This window comes from Urtica dioica, chromosome 4 (assembly GCF_054948205.1).
Source record: "Urtica dioica subsp. dioica isolate 48M chromosome 4, U.dioica_male_clone48M_v1_H2, whole genome shotgun sequence".
Classification (NCBI taxonomy): domain Eukaryota; kingdom Viridiplantae; phylum Streptophyta; class Magnoliopsida; order Rosales; family Urticaceae; genus Urtica; species Urtica dioica.
Window position 1 is genome coordinate 13,395,294 of NC_142759.1, and position 17,462 is coordinate 13,412,755.

The 17,462-nt window shown below is 37.7% G+C and overlaps 5 protein-coding genes across 5 annotated transcripts; 3 read left to right on the top strand and 2 right to left on the bottom strand.

Moving 5' to 3' along the window:
• Positions 1–397: 397 nt before the first annotated feature.
• On the top strand, positions 398–2,608 carry HAT3 (homeobox-leucine zipper protein 3). Its single transcript, XM_089612030.1, has 4 exons — positions 398–819; positions 1,084–1,409; positions 1,513–1,592; positions 2,021–2,608. The coding sequence occupies exons 1-4, from the start codon at positions 615–617 to the stop codon at positions 2,298–2,300; spliced, it is 891 nt and encodes a 296-aa protein (XP_089468156.1). The 5' UTR covers positions 398–614; the 3' UTR covers positions 2,301–2,608.
• Positions 2,609–4,911: 2,303 nt separating this feature from the next.
• LOC149400599 (actin-related protein 2/3 complex subunit 5A-like) lies at positions 4,912–6,508 on the bottom strand. Its single transcript, XM_089612594.1, has 4 exons — positions 6,338–6,508; positions 6,184–6,256; positions 5,949–6,049; positions 4,912–5,260 (listed from the first exon to the last, which is right to left on the bottom strand). The coding sequence occupies exons 1-4, from the start codon at positions 6,436–6,438 to the stop codon at positions 5,125–5,127; spliced, it is 411 nt and encodes a 136-aa protein (XP_089468720.1). The 5' UTR covers positions 6,439–6,508; the 3' UTR covers positions 4,912–5,124.
• A 198-nt stretch (positions 6,509–6,706) lies between these two features.
• Positions 6,707–8,721, top strand: LOC149400600 (cotton fiber protein). Its single transcript, XM_089612031.1, is given in 2 exon segments — positions 6,707–8,277; positions 8,280–8,721. Coding segments are annotated over 2 exon segments (1,755 nt in total). The 5' UTR covers positions 6,707–6,834; the 3' UTR covers positions 8,592–8,721.
• Positions 8,722–11,948: 3,227 nt separating this feature from the next.
• On the top strand, positions 11,949–13,873 carry LOC149400601 (FKBP-like peptidyl-prolyl cis-trans isomerase family protein). Its single transcript, XM_089612368.1, has 7 exons — positions 11,949–12,119; positions 12,569–12,671; positions 12,761–12,954; positions 13,020–13,129; positions 13,216–13,324; positions 13,416–13,492; positions 13,609–13,873. Exons 1-7 carry the CDS (start codon positions 12,077–12,079, stop codon positions 13,729–13,731), a joined length of 759 nt encoding a protein of 252 aa, XP_089468494.1. The 5' UTR covers positions 11,949–12,076; the 3' UTR covers positions 13,732–13,873.
• Positions 13,786–17,078, bottom strand: CAT9 (cationic amino acid transporter 9). The gene is made up of 8 exons (XM_089612367.1): positions 16,743–17,078; positions 15,820–16,232; positions 15,552–15,728; positions 15,030–15,254; positions 14,763–14,939; positions 14,455–14,682; positions 14,255–14,344; positions 13,786–14,146 (listed from the first exon to the last, which is right to left on the bottom strand). Exons 1-8 carry the CDS (start codon positions 17,023–17,025, stop codon positions 14,003–14,005), a joined length of 1,737 nt encoding a protein of 578 aa, XP_089468493.1. The 5' UTR covers positions 17,026–17,078; the 3' UTR covers positions 13,786–14,002.
• Between the last annotated feature and the right edge of the window lie 384 nt (positions 17,079–17,462).

Below are 17,462 nucleotides of genomic sequence, written 5' to 3' on the forward strand. Positions count from 1 at the left end.
AAAACGAAAAGGAAAAAAAAAAAGCACCTATAAAAAGCAGTTTTCTTTCGGTTATAAACCGCGGTTAAAACACAAACCCAACCAGGATTCAGATCTGATTTTTTCGCTGTAGCGTTCCAGAACCAGGGTTAAGTTAAGTCAAAAGGCAAAAGATAAAAAAAAAACTCAAACCATAGAGAGAGAAAGTCCAGGCTAGAGGGTAAAAGGCTATATGAGAGAAGTAGATAGCAAATAAGCCATCATATCATAATTGAGCCAATACCTTCTCTCTCTGACACAAAGGTCATGATTAAATCTCTATACCCTTCTCTGTACATTCATTCATTTGATATATATATATATATATATATGTATATATATTTTTATTTCTGTGGCTCTTGTAGTCTTTGTTTCTCTCTCTGTATCTATATATAGTCCCATCATCCTTTTACCGTGCTGCAAAAAGATAAAGTCTGTGCCTTCCTGAGTGAATAAAACCTCATTTGGCTCTCCCCTATACGACTAAACGATAACAAACAAATAATACCCAGCCCAACCACCCTTTTCTTTCTTTTTCCTTCTTCTTCTACTCTCTCGCTCTTATTACCGTTTTGCTCTCAAACTCAAACACAGAAATGGGTGAGAGAGATGATGGGTTAGGATTAGGGCTGAGTTTGAGCTTAGGCTGTGGAAGTAATGGAAGCAAAAATAATAATGGTTCTCAAGAACCAGCTTGTTCTAAGAAGCTGAATCTCATGCAAAAGCCCAACAACAATCCCATGCAATACCATCTTCACCAGCAAAAGACTCGTTGGAATGACATCTTCCAACTTTCTTCAGGTATCAACAGCAATATATTCATCTCAGTCTCTCTCTCTCTCATATTTAAGAAATGCATAATATTGCATTTAGAAAGAAAAAAAATTAGAATATACTACTATTGGTTCACAGATCTTTGATTTCACGGCTCACACGTAGTGAGTTTCTTATTTTTATCATTTTTAGTTTTCTATAACGCAAAAAACAAGAGCAAGCGTGGAACTATTTACGAAACTGCCATTGACTCGCATTGTATGCATGTATATCCACACTTTTTCTTGACAGACCGCCGGAGCTCAGACACGGTGTCGTTTCTCCGGGGACTGGACGTGAACAATACTCCGGTCCCGGCGAGGGAGTGCGACGAAGATAACGGAGCTTCGTCGCCGAACAGCACGGTCTCGAGTCTGAGCGGAAAGAGGAGCGAGAGATCGGAGCCCATGGCCGCCGGAGAAGAGGAAGCGGAGGAAGGAGAGAGAGATTCCTGCTCACGTGGCAGCGACGACGACGAAGGCGGCGCCGGAGATAACTCCCGGAAAAAGCTTCGTCTGACCAAAGAACAGTCTCTCGTCCTGGAAGAGACCTTCAAGGACCACAACACGCTCAACCCGGTAAGCTCGCCGAGAGGGTATTCTAGTAAATTTTATGTGGAGAAAGGGTAGTTTCGGATTTTGGTCTCATTTGCGTTTGTTTTATTTTTTAAACTTTGTGTAGAAGCAAAAGCTGGCGTTGGCCAAGCAGCTGAGCCTTCGACCGAGACAGGTGGAGGTGTGGTTTCAGAACAGAAGGGCACGGTGAGTAATTGTTTCGCTTAAGCAAGGGTAAAATCGTAAACAAATCAGTAATGAATAAACAAATAAATGAGGTTTGGTAACATACATAACAAGGACACTCTATTTACTCAACTGTCACCGTTTCATGCCACACAGCATTTAACTCTTAATTTGATTAGATTATTAGTCTACGGGGATATTAATGGTATGCATATATAGCAAGGTCGTTGATTTCATTTTCAACCGTGATCTTGTTCTTGTACTTGAGACTGCTGTGATGCAATAAGTATACGAAAGAAGTTGCCAAATTCATCAGTTACAATACTATATTATTAATATTAAATTTAATATAACCGTTTAAATTTATTTTTTTACTATTATTATAAACAATTTTTTCAATTTATTTATTATTATTATACATCTTGACTAGTTAGCTAAATTGAAAACAGGACGAAGCTGAAGCAAACGGAGGTGGACTGTGAGTATCTGAAGCGATGTTGCGAGAATCTGACGGAGGAGAATCGGCGGTTGCAGAAGGAAGTTCAGGAGCTGAGAGCACTGAAACTTTCCCCGCAGCTGTACATGCAAATGAGCCCTCCAACGACTTTGACCATGTGTCCCTCGTGCGAGCGCGTTTCTTCGTCGGCTGGGCCTGGGCCGTGTCACCCGGCCCGTGGGCCTCATTGCCGGCCCAACTGGCCGCCCCGGGGCCTAGGGCCTACCAAGTAGTCTGTGACGTGGCGTTCTTAAGGAAAGATATATTATTATATATATATATATATGCTTTATTGTTAATATGTGTCCAACCAAAAAAGCTCTTGTAGTTGGACGGTTGGTTTTGTTTGTTGCAAACGGAAAGAGTAGGACTGTTGACTGCAATGGTAAAGAGGTGGAGTTGAAACTGAATCTGAATCATAATCTAATATATATATATTTTTTATATATTTTATTTTGGGGTTTCAATGTGTTTGGTTTTCTAGATAGTATATCAGTTTGCAAAATAGGTAGAGCTGACAATTGCAATGTATAATGAATATTGATATAGACAATCAGTTCAACTCAACTTGATTTCATATAAATATATGTATGTTAAAATCATAGCTCATGTAATAATTAAGAAAATAGCTTACACTAAGATTACATGTATGTATCAAGGCGTAACATAAATTGATGTATATTTTTAACTCGTACTATAATCTTATTTTTTTTTTTAGTTGTATCATCAACGAATTTTTATTGCTGACTATTTAATATTCTAAATAAAAATATATAATACTCAACGTAATTATAAATATTTTGTTTTGTAATTACTTTTTTTTTTTTAATGAAAAACTTGCATATTAGAAAGCAGATATAAAGTTCAAGGTTATTTATTCGAACAACATTCGACAAAGAATAAACAACTTTCAACTTGCCTAGAGGTGATAACAACAGAGAAGTGAGATTGCAACGATGAATGAAAATAATCAAAAAATGATGGAGAGGCGACGACAGAGGTGTAAAAAGGAAGATGAAATAAATTCTTCACAAAGCTCCCCCTAGGTCGGAGCATACATCTGATTAGATATGTAGTGGTGCTCTAGCATTGCGGTAGAGGCTGATAAAAAAAAATCATGGGTTAAGATTTTTGTTTTTTTTTTTCTTTTTTTCTTTTTTGAACGAGCTTTAGTTTTCTTTTAAATATTATTTTAGTGTAAACAGTTTGTTGATGACAAAAAATAGTTAAATCAATTCACGCGAAAACTCGTATATGTGAACTAGAGAGCGTTGAGCACAACGGAGATTTAGGCTGGTCTACCATCTACAATATACAAAAATACTTACATATACACTAAATAAAATATCATATATTGTGAGTGCGGACGATAGGTGAAAAAAATCAATGGTCGAAGTTGTATAGGCGCACTTAAGTGAATGAGATTTTTTGATCGTGAGTTGATCAGGCCCACGATTTGATTATTATATGTTGATTATCATTATTTGCGTGTGGTATTCGCAGGGTCGGCCCTTGCCCTTGGCAAGTTAGGCCTACGCCTAAGACCTCAAAATTTTAAACAATGATATAGGCTAAAAAAAGGCCCATTTTCATAATATTGAAGACTCGTAATTTGATCAAACATGTAAATATTAACCTATTTCTATATAATGTATTTTTTAAGAGGCCTAATTCTTAAATTTTGTCTAAAGCCTCAAATTATATTGGGTCGGCCCTGGGTATTCGGTAAAATAACTTGCCTCGTAGCCGAGACATTTATTTGTTTTTAAAAAAAGGAGACTATTATCTTTGTAAGTTCGTCCTAATGTTCAAATATTTATTTGAATAGTATTCAATGGCCGTCCGTTTCTGAAATTTCATCACTTATCAATTGATGATTTTCGACCCTTGTCTTGCGTTCCGTCGTTGAGCTCTATGGTTGGACATTTCTTTGGCAAAGGCAAACTTAAGAATCTAAGATAACATAAATTAATATAAAACAATAATTAAACGGCTAGAAAATTTGACTAGTTTAATATTACAAAAGCGAATTCTATTCTAGAGATCGGTGGCCATTATGTATGCAATCAGATGGTTGTCATAGATAATTATTAGGTCCTACTACAATACTACCAAGTCCATGCCCTTTGTCACCCAAAATGTGAAGTGAGTAGGTCTGCTTGCAGGTTTTGTGGGCAAACAATGCCGGTGAAGGAATAGCTGTCTTTAATAACTTGTATTTATTGTGTCCAAAATCTATTGGAATGTGTAGTACCTAGAGAGAGATTAATACAATGGAGACTATTGAAGAGATTGGTCAGCCCTTTTTACCTGCTCTCTCTGCATCAAATCATTACTTTATCAGATAGCAAGATTCAAAAATACAGAAGATTTTTATTTATTATTTTTTTAAGAATTGAAAATATACAGAGGATATAAATAATGTTGTACTGGATGATTGAGTTGACTACTGTACAAGGGCTTGAATGCTTGATCTATTTTTGGTTGATTTTGAAGATTTGGATCTTGCTTTTGTGCTTCTATTTTTTTTTCCACAGCCAAATCAGTCCTATGCTACCCTATAGGAAGTGAACTGAGAGACAATACTTAGCACATCTCTCCATGGATTTGTCAGCAACTTTGTATTTTTGAATGACAAGCCAATCATATTATTATTAGATATATAAAGCTCTCAGCTTTGAGCGCTAATCTCAAAGGTTATCACATATTCAACTGGGGATCCACAATTGACTTCTCAGGTGTAAACTTTTTTCTCTTTTGCCATTTTTTATCCTCCCACTGTCATTGTTTTATCTTACAAACAACAAGGAGTACCAAAATTTGTTTTGATCTACAATCTAAAGATAACTTTGAATTTGGTATCACATATTCTTCAGACCAGTTGTACATCATATCCTCACAAATTGGATTAGAGAAGAAGAGTTAAAAAAACACTAAATCAGAAAGACACCAATTCTACATCGTGATTGAAGTGTTCGACGAATCCATATTGTAATTCCTAAGTCCAACTATTAGGTCCACCTGAATCGCCGGGGAATAAAAAAAAAAAAAAAAAACTCAAACGGTATTTACAGTGTCGGAGAGTGAGCGGAGAATGCAACCCAAACCAGCATTCTCAGTAAGCTTTTCGTGAATCCTGAGACACTGTTCGCATGTGGGTCGATCTCCAGTCGATAATCCTCTATACAAGTACCTTAATTCACCATGTATCCCAAATTATATCAATACATGTCTACAATAAAAATGAGAAGGATACTGAAAAAAATTCCAGGTAATGATTAGAGGCAGAATAACTCCAATTTACCCAAGTTGTGTGTTATAGATTAAAATGCTTTAGCAAATTATCTAGAATATTTTACATGATTGCCTATATAAAGGCAAGTGTAACCGTGGAGTAATTTGGACAGTCAATTAATGAAAACATTACTCTTTTATTTTTCTCTACATTTTAGTTATTTGCCCTTAGGCTTATAACATTGTGAGAATTTTAGCCAGCAAAGAACGACATTAAAAAGTCTAGTAAAACTTTCTTAGGTTAAAAAGCGCTATGAGCAAGGTTCTCTCAAACTATGAAAAAAGAGCAGAACAATGTGTTCGATTTAGAGTGAAATTTTCTGGGATCTAAGTCATAATTCAACTAGCTCATACGATTCATACCATCAGTTTTTGATCTCCTAGGAATCCAAATGGGACCCACCAGATGCTGCACAAAATCTACTTTTAATTACGATAAGAAATTCAGTCCTCACAGAGTATGTTAAAGGTTGTTAGTTGTAAGTTGTAACACCTAATTAAGTGGAAAGAAACACTAAGATAATCGCTAAATTAACTATGTTCAGTTCATGCACAAAGTGAAAAAGCTTGAGAATGAAGTATCTCACTTCATGAGGATGTCATAGTACTCTGGATCCAGAGAAGAGAACATTCCATCCACGTCCTTTATCGCCATCAAAGCTCTGTGAACCACGATCCAATTCGCAGACTGCATCAAGAATAATTTCATAACTATCTAATTCAATTTTAACCAAAATTTCGCTTCATTACCACAAATTTAACCCCAATTTGTGTTTTGTTTTTGTTGTTGTCAAATTTCATAAAAATAATTATCGCCCGAACCTTGCATCGCTCGTCTCGAGTGTTCGGGAGAGATCCTTCAAGGGCGGTTTTGAGGGCTTCGATTGGCTTTGATCTGTACGGACATCGAACACAAAGGCTTCAGACGAAAGTGTTGTATTTCTGAGAAAAAAAACTGAGAGCTTACGATCGTTACTGTTTGAGTAGGCTTTCGATCTTCCTTGATTTTTGCTCGATTCTCGAGATTATCGCCTCGGCATTGTCTGCTTCAACGAATTCCTCCGACCCAGCTGCCATTTTCTCTCTCTTCTCTTTCTGAGATTTTCCCCAGAAAATGAGTTCACGGATCGACTTTAAGCAAACAAACGACGTCGTTTCTCGCTACGTCATTAAAGGCTAAATCTTTCAATCGGGCCCAAAAAAGGCCCAAATTGGAAACAGCATATAGTAATGATTGCTTATTGGCGCTTTTTTGAAATCTGGTTTCTCTCTCCAAAAAAGAACTCACTCTCATACTCACACTAAACAATTTTTTTTTTTTTTTTTTTTTTTTTTGTGGGTGTGTGTGTTTTTTTTGTCTTCCTTCGTTTCAAAGACTTCCTTTCTTCACGGGTTCCATTTCAGACACGAAGTCCGAGGCTCTAATAACTAACTAGCTCTATCTCTCAGCTAGGGTTTTTTTTACAGTCTTCAATGGAAGAACCGAGACGCTACTCGATTGGCACTCAGTTTTCTTATCCACAGCCAAGCCAAGTCAATCGAACGAATCGAGGTAAACCGTTCGCTCATTTCCTCTGCAAAGCTTGCTTCTTTGCGCTCGTTATCGTCCTGGTCCCACTTTTTCCCTCTCAAGCTCCCGAGTTCATCAGCGAGTCTCTGGTCACTAAGTTCTGGGAGCTGATCCACCTCCTCTTCGTCGGCATTGCCGTCTCGTACGGACTATTTTGCCGGAGAAATAACGACGCCGAGATCTCCGTCGGATCCAACTTCGATCGCTTGGAACACGACATGTCTAGGATGTTCCATGTCTCCTCGAGATCCGAAGAGGTCATGAGGGATCTGGGTGTGAGCCCTAATGGTTCTTCATTCGGTGTCGAAAACGGTTCTGTTCAGGCATGGAATTCTCAGTATTTTCGGGGCGGCTCCGCGGTAGTAGTGGATCGGCCGAATTGCGGGTTCAACGAGTCTGGATCGGAGCTCGGTTACAAGCCGTTAGGATTGCCGGTTAGGAGTTTGAAATCGAGGATCAGGAAGAGAGATCGAACGGAAAAAAGCTCGAATCTTGCTAGCGGGAGCGAATCTAGTTTGCGGTCTTTCGGCTCGATGAAGAGCTTTGACGAGTCTAGGGTCGAGAAATTCGGCGATTTGGGATCCGGGAGTTCGGATAACAGGATCGACGAAGCCCTGGTCTGTCGTTCTCCGATCCCATGGCGTTCGAGATCTGTACGGACCGAAAGCCCCGTCTCTCATCCCGGGCATTTCAGGCCACTCTCGGTCGACGAGGCTCAATTCGAATCGCTCGGAGCGATGAGAACTCCTTCTTTGAGGTCCACGGTGTCTTTCTCCTCTCGCGCTAGTTCGGCGTCTTCTTCACAAGGCGAGGATTCTTCGGTGCACTCTGTTGCCTCGGGAGCGTCGGACCCGAAAGTAGAGGATGAAGAAAAGGAGACGGGATTTCAGGGCTCTTATGGGCCTTCAGTCTCAGCATCGCCGCCGAAACCGATGGATCAAGAAGAGAAGAAAGAAGAGATTTTTCGAGGGTCTCCATCGCCGCCGAGGCCACTAATGGACGGCAAAGCTTCGAGCACTGCGTCGCACTCGAGGGGACATAGCTTGGGATCTTTCCAAGACGACGAATCGAGAGTCCCGAGGGATTTCTTGAAGGGGTTGAGTGAGAGTAGAAGAGACGAGGCTCCTGAGAGCAAAGATCCCGGGAAGAGTTCTCGGAGATTAGATCTGAAGAAATTCAGATTCGGAAAAGCTTCTTCGAGGGGTAAATCCGTTAGAACGGTTAGACCTAGCAGAGTAACCGCGAAAGCTGATGATTACGAAGAGGAGCAGAGAAACAAAGTCGCTGATTGTTCTGCTGAAAAAGATATTTCGGTCAACAATGGCGTCGTCGATGGTCCGGCTAAAGAAGACACCGAGCAAAGTTTCGATCTTTTGACCCCGTGCCGAAGCCACCGGAGATTCAAGATTTTACGACGGACAAAGCCTCTGTGGAGTCTGAAGAGTACGATGAGATCATCGAGGCCGAAGAGTTTTGGCCGAGCACGAGTGAGAACGCAGACTCCGAATCGGTGCGCGGAACAACGACACCGGAGTCTGACGAGGTCGACAAGAAGGCCAGCGAGTTTATAGCCAAGTTTAGAGAACAGATTAGGCTCCAGAAAGTGGCTTCAATGGATAGATCAAGAGGTCTGCGTTTTAAAGCCAATAATCTTAGGTGATGTAATACGTATACATTCTTTCTTGCTTTATTTATTTATTTTTTATTTTTCTTACTTCATCTTGTTACACGATGTTGTGTTCTTGTATCTAGATTATTTATTTAGTTATGCAATCCAGATTCCACTTCGATTTGCAAATTCACTGTTTCATAGCATGACCAAACAGCGAGAAACTATCATATTAGTTTGGTCTTCTCTATACGAAATTTTCGGCTATAATTATAAATTATAATTCCAATTAAAATAATAAGAACGCAAAGCAATAGTAGTAGGGCTCGTATAACTTTGAGTGCGACTTTCGCAAGGTATCAGTTATGTTAAAAGAACCAAAAAAAAAAAACAGAAATTAAAAGGGTTCAAAAGATGCAAACTTTACTAGAAGTAACTTATCAATGTCAATCACATTCCTGAATTGAGAATCGGTTGGTCACTTTATTAAGCATTAACTAACTTTGATTATTTTGTTTATTTTATTTATTTATTTAATTCAATTACTTTGTTTATTTAGTATGTATAAATGTTAAAAAAGATTTATAAATACCTAATTAATTAGGTAATAGGATTAATATAAAATAGGATCATTTTAGTCTCAAAAAATTTGGATTGACTTTCGGATTACAACTACCTCATTTAAGGGTGTTCAGGAAAATCGCTAAACTGAACAAGCCAATCATACAAACCAAACCGCACTCTTTTTTAAACCGTCTCATTTAAATCCGATGAAATTTGGGCTGTAACCAACTCAAATCGCAATTGTTTTTTATTGATTTGGTTTTTTATAATCGTGAGATTTTTGTTGAACTAAACCAATCCGATGGTGTTAATCCTTTAATTTTTTAAGATTGCAAATATCTTACATGTACTATTATTAAAATAAAATACCATTTTTGTAATAATGTTATAATTACATAAAAAAATACTCAGTATTATACTTTATTATTTGCGAATACATGAAGATTTTGTAATTAAAAATATGCATAATTTTTATTTTAATATGTAAACTTTCTTAAGATAAGTAAAATTTTGATTTTATTTGACATAACGTATTAGATATAATATACATGTCTGATTTTCATTTGAGTTATAAAGACATTTGTCGAGAATTATCATCCGAAAAAACCAACCTAAACCAACCCGATTATTTTTACCTTTCAATCGGGTTGGTTTGGGTTTTAAAACTAAAAAATTAGTTGTAGCGGTTTGGGTTGATAGCACGTGAAAAAATCGACTAATTCAATCCGATTACACCTCTAATCTCATTAACCCTTAACCTTATATTTTAAACATTATGTTACTATCATTGTTTTAAACATTTAAAAAAAATCCAATAATAAAAACGTAAGGTCCAGTGGTAATTTACAATATATATATATATATATATATATATATATATATATATAATTAATATATTATATATTAATTATATATATATATATATATATATATATATATATATATATATATACATCAGCTTAAAATTGAGAGTGGATAAACTTTCACATACATAAATTTGAGCTCGTGGAAGGAAGTGGAAATACACTTTCATTAGGGTACGAAATTCCGGGTTTGACTGAAATGAATTAATATTTCGAGTGTTGACCAGAATTCTGCTCACCATGTAATAGAATTTTACATTCCGTTGGTGGAAAATTCTACTTCAATACTTTAAAAAAATAATTAAAATAAATATTTTTCAAAAGATTAAAATATAGTGTTTTTTAAATAAGAAATAAAATGTAAAAGTTGGAAAATGAAGAATAATTTATTGTAAATGGTCTCATTAAAATCTCTCCGGAGGTCGATTGAAGAAAGATACCTTTATTTATAATTATGTTCATAAATTTTTGAAGCTACAAAATACAAATCTATTTCATAAATTTGAGAAGAGCTGTAATGATAAGAAGATATTTTTTTTAATTAAAACTATATACTGAAAATATATTTGGTAACTACATAAGAAAATTATATATGAAAACTATATAATAAAAATAAATATATTAGAAGTTTTTTTTATGAGAATTTGAATAGTGGAAGAGAGTACGAGAAGATTGTACTGTGAGGTGTGAAGAAAAGTGGTAAGTGAGAGTGATATTTGTAAGAGAATGAAAAAGATGAGTTAAAAATAAATAAATAAATAAAAGCTATACAACCTCCAACATTACATTCAGCCAGGTTTATTTTTTGCCATTGAATTTGTAAGAGTCACAAATCCAATTGCCGAGTTAAAAAAAAATCCAATGTCAGATTTTCAGTGGAGCACATGTAAGGAAAGACTTCCACTTGCTTCCGCACTCTTCCACGTGGAAGGAAATCCTTCCATTTATGCGTCCCCATGGAAGGAATCCTTCCACTCAATTTTCAAAGCCGCAAGGATGAGATTTCAAACCTCTGCTGTGCCATTTCATTAAATAGTGGCATCTACATATAAAATAAATATATATGGAGCAATGCAATTTCAACTTTATTCCACGTTTCGATACGTGACGACGTCAATGAATGACATATGACATTTTTTTTTACCTCTCTCCCTTTACGAGTGAGGGTATATAACACCAAAGATTAATTTTCCGCGTGGAAAGTGCAGATCCTGCTCGAGTTCTTGTTTTTCGTCAGCCCACGGAAGAAGTTCGGAGTTATTATACAAATGTCTACAAATTTCGCTAATTACGTAAATATGGCATAAAATTTTATAAATACCGCAATTTTTTTAGAGATTTCACAAATGCCTTAATTATTTTAACAAATTTTACGGATATCGCAATTATTTTTTTGAATTCCGCATATATCATTTAGATTAATTAATTTATTTATGTAATAACTCGCGGTAAACCTTCAACACCTACCACAATATACTTAGGATAAACCTGTAAAATTGAAGCCACGGTACGGAACCTTAGCTAATTTGAAAAAAAAATTCGGAGGAAGCTAGTTTGTAAATTTTCAATTTTATTAAGCCTATTTTTAAGCTTTAAAAGGCTAACCGCAGCCCGTGGCCATAAAACTATCCCATGCACAAACAAAAACAAAAAAACTCTCTTATTAGTTATTGTGTTTGGCATTTTTTTTTTTAAAGCGTTTTTAGATTCTGTTTTTGAAAAAAAAAAATTCCAAAAGCTATGAAAATCTAATTTTTCCATTTTTTTAATACATTTTGCAAAAAAAAATTTCAACTTTTACCAAAAATTATTTTACCAAACACTTTAAAATGGTTGAGCTTTACAAAAAAAACTAAAAGCAGGATTAATAAGCTAAGCCAAACCCATCCATTATTTACTTGAAAAAAAAAAAAAAAGCACAGAAGTGATATTTATTAAATATACAGGGATCCGCATAATAAATTTGATAATTTCTAGCGAAGTGAAGTAGATAAGCTCAACTGTCTAACTGAAAACACGGCTCATTCTGGCGATTCGAGTCTCTTCGTGTGTGGTTCGATTTGCAACGTCAAGACATAAATGGTGTAAGCTTAGTTCTTTAGAGAAGCCATGTTCGTAACTCTCTCGTCCACGGCTAAGCCATCGCTTCCCAGTAAGTTCACTTCTACGTTGTTCTATGGAACTCGTCTCAGTAAAGTTCTCTTCTTTCCTAAGCCATCATTTCCCAGCAAGTTCACTTTTAAGTTGTTCAATGGAACCCGTCTCAGTAAAGTTCTCTTCTTTCCCTTTCCAATGATGGGCATCGCTAAATTCGTTTCCTTTATTGGCTTCTCTACCTAAAACCCAGATGTGATTTCCAATCATCTGAGGGATTTTTCAGAACTCAAGGTCTTTGAAACTTCTTTAAAAGTAGCTTATAGACTTGCTTTGCTTAAGGCTGTCCATTTCAAAAGCTTATGAATATCTCAAGGAAAACAGAATGTGGAGGTAGAGTAGGCGATTTAAGGAAAACTGGTGTTTAGGAAAAAAAAAAAAAGTATCACGAAATTAAAGCTCATATCTTTTTCTTCTTCTTTTTTTTTTTTTTTTTTTTTTTTTCAGTGGCAGGCCAAGCAGTTTCAGGTTCTACAAAGTTACAAAATTACCTTGCTCTGAGAAGGCAAGTTATGAGTAGCTTCTCAATTCGCAACTCTAAAGATCACAGGTTGGTTTGTGCTTTCATAGATTTGAATTTAAAACAATGGCTTAACCTGCGTACCAAAGCGTGAATTAAAGTACGAAATTTCGCTTCAGAGGACGAGGTCAACAAATACAAAGGAGGCTCGTCCTTTTCATTTCAATCGCAACAACCTTGTTTCCGTCTTTATCTTCTTCCGCGAAGACCAAGCCCAAAAACCCGTTCGACGAGAGACGGTTGTTAGAGCAGAACAAGAGGAGACAGAGAGAGAACAACGTACCCGAAGACTTTCCCAATTTTATCAGAGAAGGTTTGGCTATTTCGATACACACAAACACCCTCTCAAAACTGTTAATTTATGTAGTTCTTTTACAGGCTTTGAGGTTAAGGTAATAACATCAGAGAAATACGTCAAATGCGATTCCGGGCTAATTTACTGGGACGTCGAAGTCGGCAAAGGTGATTGCCCAAAGACGGGTCAACAGGTTTTTCTTTGTTCTCTATTTTGACTTGAATGCATTTTTCAAGAATGATTTTTAAGTCGCTCATGGGTAATAATGATAATCTTTAGGTGACCTTTGATTACATTGGGTACAATGAGTCTGGTCGTCGGATCGACAGCACGTATATACAGGGCGCTCCGGCGAGAATTCGGATGGGCACTAATGCTTTGGTTCCAGGTTCATACACACTAAAGCTCTACATTCTCCAATAATGCTTTGATTTTTGGGTCATATACGATGTTCAACACGGTGTGAACTCTATATTTAGGGTTTGAGGAAGGAATAAAAGACATGAAACCCGGCGGTAAGAGAAGAATAATAATCCCACCAGAACTCGGACCGCCGGTCAGCTCTCTCTCTCTCTCTCTCTCTCTCTCTCTCTCTCTCTCTCTCTCTCTATATATATATATATATATATATATATATCTCATGAACATTTGTTGCTGGTTTTCCAAGAATAGGTAGGACCGTCAACGTTTTTCAGCTCGAAACAATTCGAAGTGTTTGATGTGGATTTGCTCAGCATCCAGGACTGTACAAGGAGGACCATTATTGGATTTTATTCGGACTTTGTATGCAATTGAAATGATTTAGGCCAAGTTCGAGGTCATGATGATATCTAAAGCGCAAAGGAAGAATTCAGAGTAAATGTAAAAGTGAGACTGTTTTTGGAACAAAATGCGGATATGCCTCTTATTTATCAACGGAATTATCAAGATACAAATTTCTATCTATTGTACATTGCAAACTGAATCAGTGGCTTAACACAGGCTACAGTTTCACGAGTAGCCCGTCAATAAAACACCAAAATACAGAGAAATACAAGAGGTCGATGTGCAAGTTACTAATACGTGATTATTGAACTTCATCACCGGGTGGTCTGTGATAAATTACAGTGTCTTGCGAATTCGGATCGGCATGGTATTGCCCGTAAAATGCATAAACGCCGACAGCGACGATGCTGAGAACAACAAATCTGACCCATGCTTCGTAGTGTAACTGTAAAACCACGGGACAAAAAAGAGAGGATATTACTTATAGCAATTTTGTTCTCCTTGAGATATTCATAATAATAACAAATCTCAAATTGTGAGTGTCTTAGAAGACCTGAGCAAATAAGAACATGTTGAAGAAGATGCAAATGGTCGGCACAAACGGAACTGCGGGGCAAGAGAACCCTGGCGTGTTCGCATAAACCTGAGAAACAGAACGATGTGAAATTGCGGCGAGAAAAGCAATAGACCCTAAAAAAAAGTAGGCAATGACTATGCTGAGTTATCAACGCGTCCGACTAGTTAAAAACTTACTTGACGGAACCATAGGGCAATGCCAGCAAGTACGGCCACAACTAAGGCCAATAGTGTGAAAATAATCGAGGCACCCATACGATAGAAGACTCCGGAACCAAACCCACCAAGAGCAACCAAGGCAAGGCAGATCATGCCTTCTCTCCAGCTAGAAGAAGCCGTCGGACTCGCTTTCCTATCGCTCAAGCGAAGAGATAGAACGCACGCTGCGACCACAGAGTAACCCGTCTGGACCAAGCCAATAGTTTGATTAAAAACGGCAACGAAATCCTCATCGTGAAAAAAGAAAGAGTTGGACGGTGAATTACCAAAGATCCGACGGAGAGAATGTGAGACAGTATGCGAACGTTAAACAGCCCTGCCAGCACAGCGGCAACGATTCCGACCCAGATCTGAGAGTTAACCGGAGTGTGTCTTGTTGGGTGTACTCTCGCAAATATCGAAGGTAACAACCCGTCTCTCCCAAGGCCAAGGTACAACCGCGACTAAATCATTAGAATAATCATATCAACAAGCTTGTTCATTAAATGACAAGGACGCGGAAATCACATGAAAATCGAAGGCGACTAACCTACCTGAACATAGAGGCCAACTAGGACAGTGGTGGTAAGTCCAGCGACGGCACCGACACTGATTAAGATTGAAACGTATTTTAAGCCTTTGGATATGAAAGCGTCGCTCAGTGGAGCTTCCTCTCCGAGTTGATAGTAAGGCACCATCCCGGTAATCACTAAGCACACGGCAATGTATAGCACGATGCATATCAGAAGACTACACATTATGCCTATTGGTAGATCACGCTGAAATATCAAAGCGACAAAGAATAGTTTAAACAACGGCCTAGGCCAAAAAAAAAAAGAAGTCGGGTGTTATAGATAAATAGTCAATTGAAATTAATGTATTTGCAAGATACCCAAGGTTTGTTTAAATTAGAGAAATAGCCAAACTTTACTTTTCAATCAAATTTTTGAACTTCTAATTAAATTTTCATGACAGTGTAAATTTAGAACTTTGGCTATTTTGCTAATTAATTAGTTTCAACGGGCTATTTTGCATCATTTTTAAAAAAGACAGCATACGACTCTGAATTTATCTACCTGCGGTCTCTTTGATTCTTCGGCTGAATTAGCAACTGCATCGAATCCAACATATGCAAAGAATACTACAGTTGCTCCAGTTAGTATCTCCTTTACGCCATTTGGGGCAAAGGGAGTCCAATTCGAAGTATCCACATCAAACGAGCCAACGAGAATGACAAAAATTACTATAGTAATCTGCAAAAGAAAAAAAAAGAAAAAAAAAGTTAATAATGATACTCAAGTCAATTTATTCTATCTGAGAGTGCACGAGATAAGCAGAGCACACCTTCAAAGAGGTCATGAAGGAGTTCACAGCAGATGATTCACCGACACCCCAACAAAGAATCACAGTGAGAAGTGCGAGGAGGATCGGGGCCAGAATATTGATCGACAAAAGCCCGCCGAAGAACTCCTCGCCGCCGTGGCCGATCCAGCTCGGAATGTTGTCTTTGAAAATGGGAAAGAGTTCGAAGATGGTAACGGTGTAGCTTGCTAGGCTGCGGGCTATGCTTGCCGCCCCGATGTGGTAGTCCAACATCACTTGAGTGAAGACCAGAAAAGCGGTGAGCTCGTTGAAAGCCGAGTATGTGTACAAGTAGGCCCCGCCAACTACAGCGGGGAAACGAGAAGCCAGCTCGGCGAAGCACAGAGCGTTTAGCACGGACGATAATCCAGCCAATAGAAAACTAACAGTAACTCCTGCAATAATAACAGATTATACGGCCTATCTACTAAACAGCAAACTTAAATCAATGTTATCAAAGAGGCAAGTTTAAGCACATCGAAAAATGATTAGATGTTATGACAAGTACAAGATGCCAGTTTAATTTTATTTAAAAAAAAAAAAATTATCATTTTACAATGAACTTCACTAAAGAAACTAGATTTTCCAATTTTTTTTTAATCAGATATAAGCAGAGAGCTTGGATGATAATATCCCATCAGCGATGACACATGATTTTACCACTGAATAACCAATTCTAGTTCTCGTTCTGCAAAAAAAAATTAAAAAAATAAACTAAAAAAACTAAGAACACACGCGCACATACACACACGATTAGCAAAAAAAAATTAAATCAATCTTCAGCTGATTTTAATAACTAGCGTATCACTAATTCACTATCAGTGATGGCGATCGCACCAAGAATGATAAGTAACATACAAAAAAATAAAAATCAATCTTGAGCAAGAGAGAGAAGGATGACTGACCGGGACCGGCATCGCGAGCGACGGTGCCGGTGACCACGAAGATTCCGGCGCCGATGGAAGCGCCGACTCCGAGGAGGACGAGGTCAAACACGCCGAGTCGGCGAACAAGTCCATCGCCGGAATTTGTGCGGACGGAGATTTCCGACGAAGAAGAAGGTAAAGGCTTGACTCTGAGAGCCGAAGACCAGAAATGAGAGCAAAACGACGAAGAAGAATTCGATCTCGAAGACGATGACCAATTTGTGCTCCGAGATTTCTGGTGTTCGTATTCTTCCCCACCCATGGCGATTTTTTACTATTAATTTTGTGTGATGGAGTCAATATACCAGACACGAGACAATTTTTTTTGAAAAATAGAAATCTATTATTAATCATAACGTTCTTGATTAATTACAGACTCTATCGAAAGAGGGTAATCCTCCAACCAAATGAGTTTATCATCTATGAAAAGAGCGTAAGTTGTTAAACCATGGGCTGCCATGTTGGCTTCCCTATAGATGTGAGACAACTTTACTCCTGGAAAGTTAGACAATAAACTAGATACATCCGACAAATGGAACTAAACTCATTCTTGAAGATAGTTTCCTTCTCACGAGCTTGTACCACAATCTTAGCATCTGACTCCACAAAGTGGATAGACAGAAACACTTCCAAAGCCCAAGATAAGCCATAGCGGAGAGCGGGAGCTTCAGCTTCTTTGACCGTGAATTTGCCTGGGAG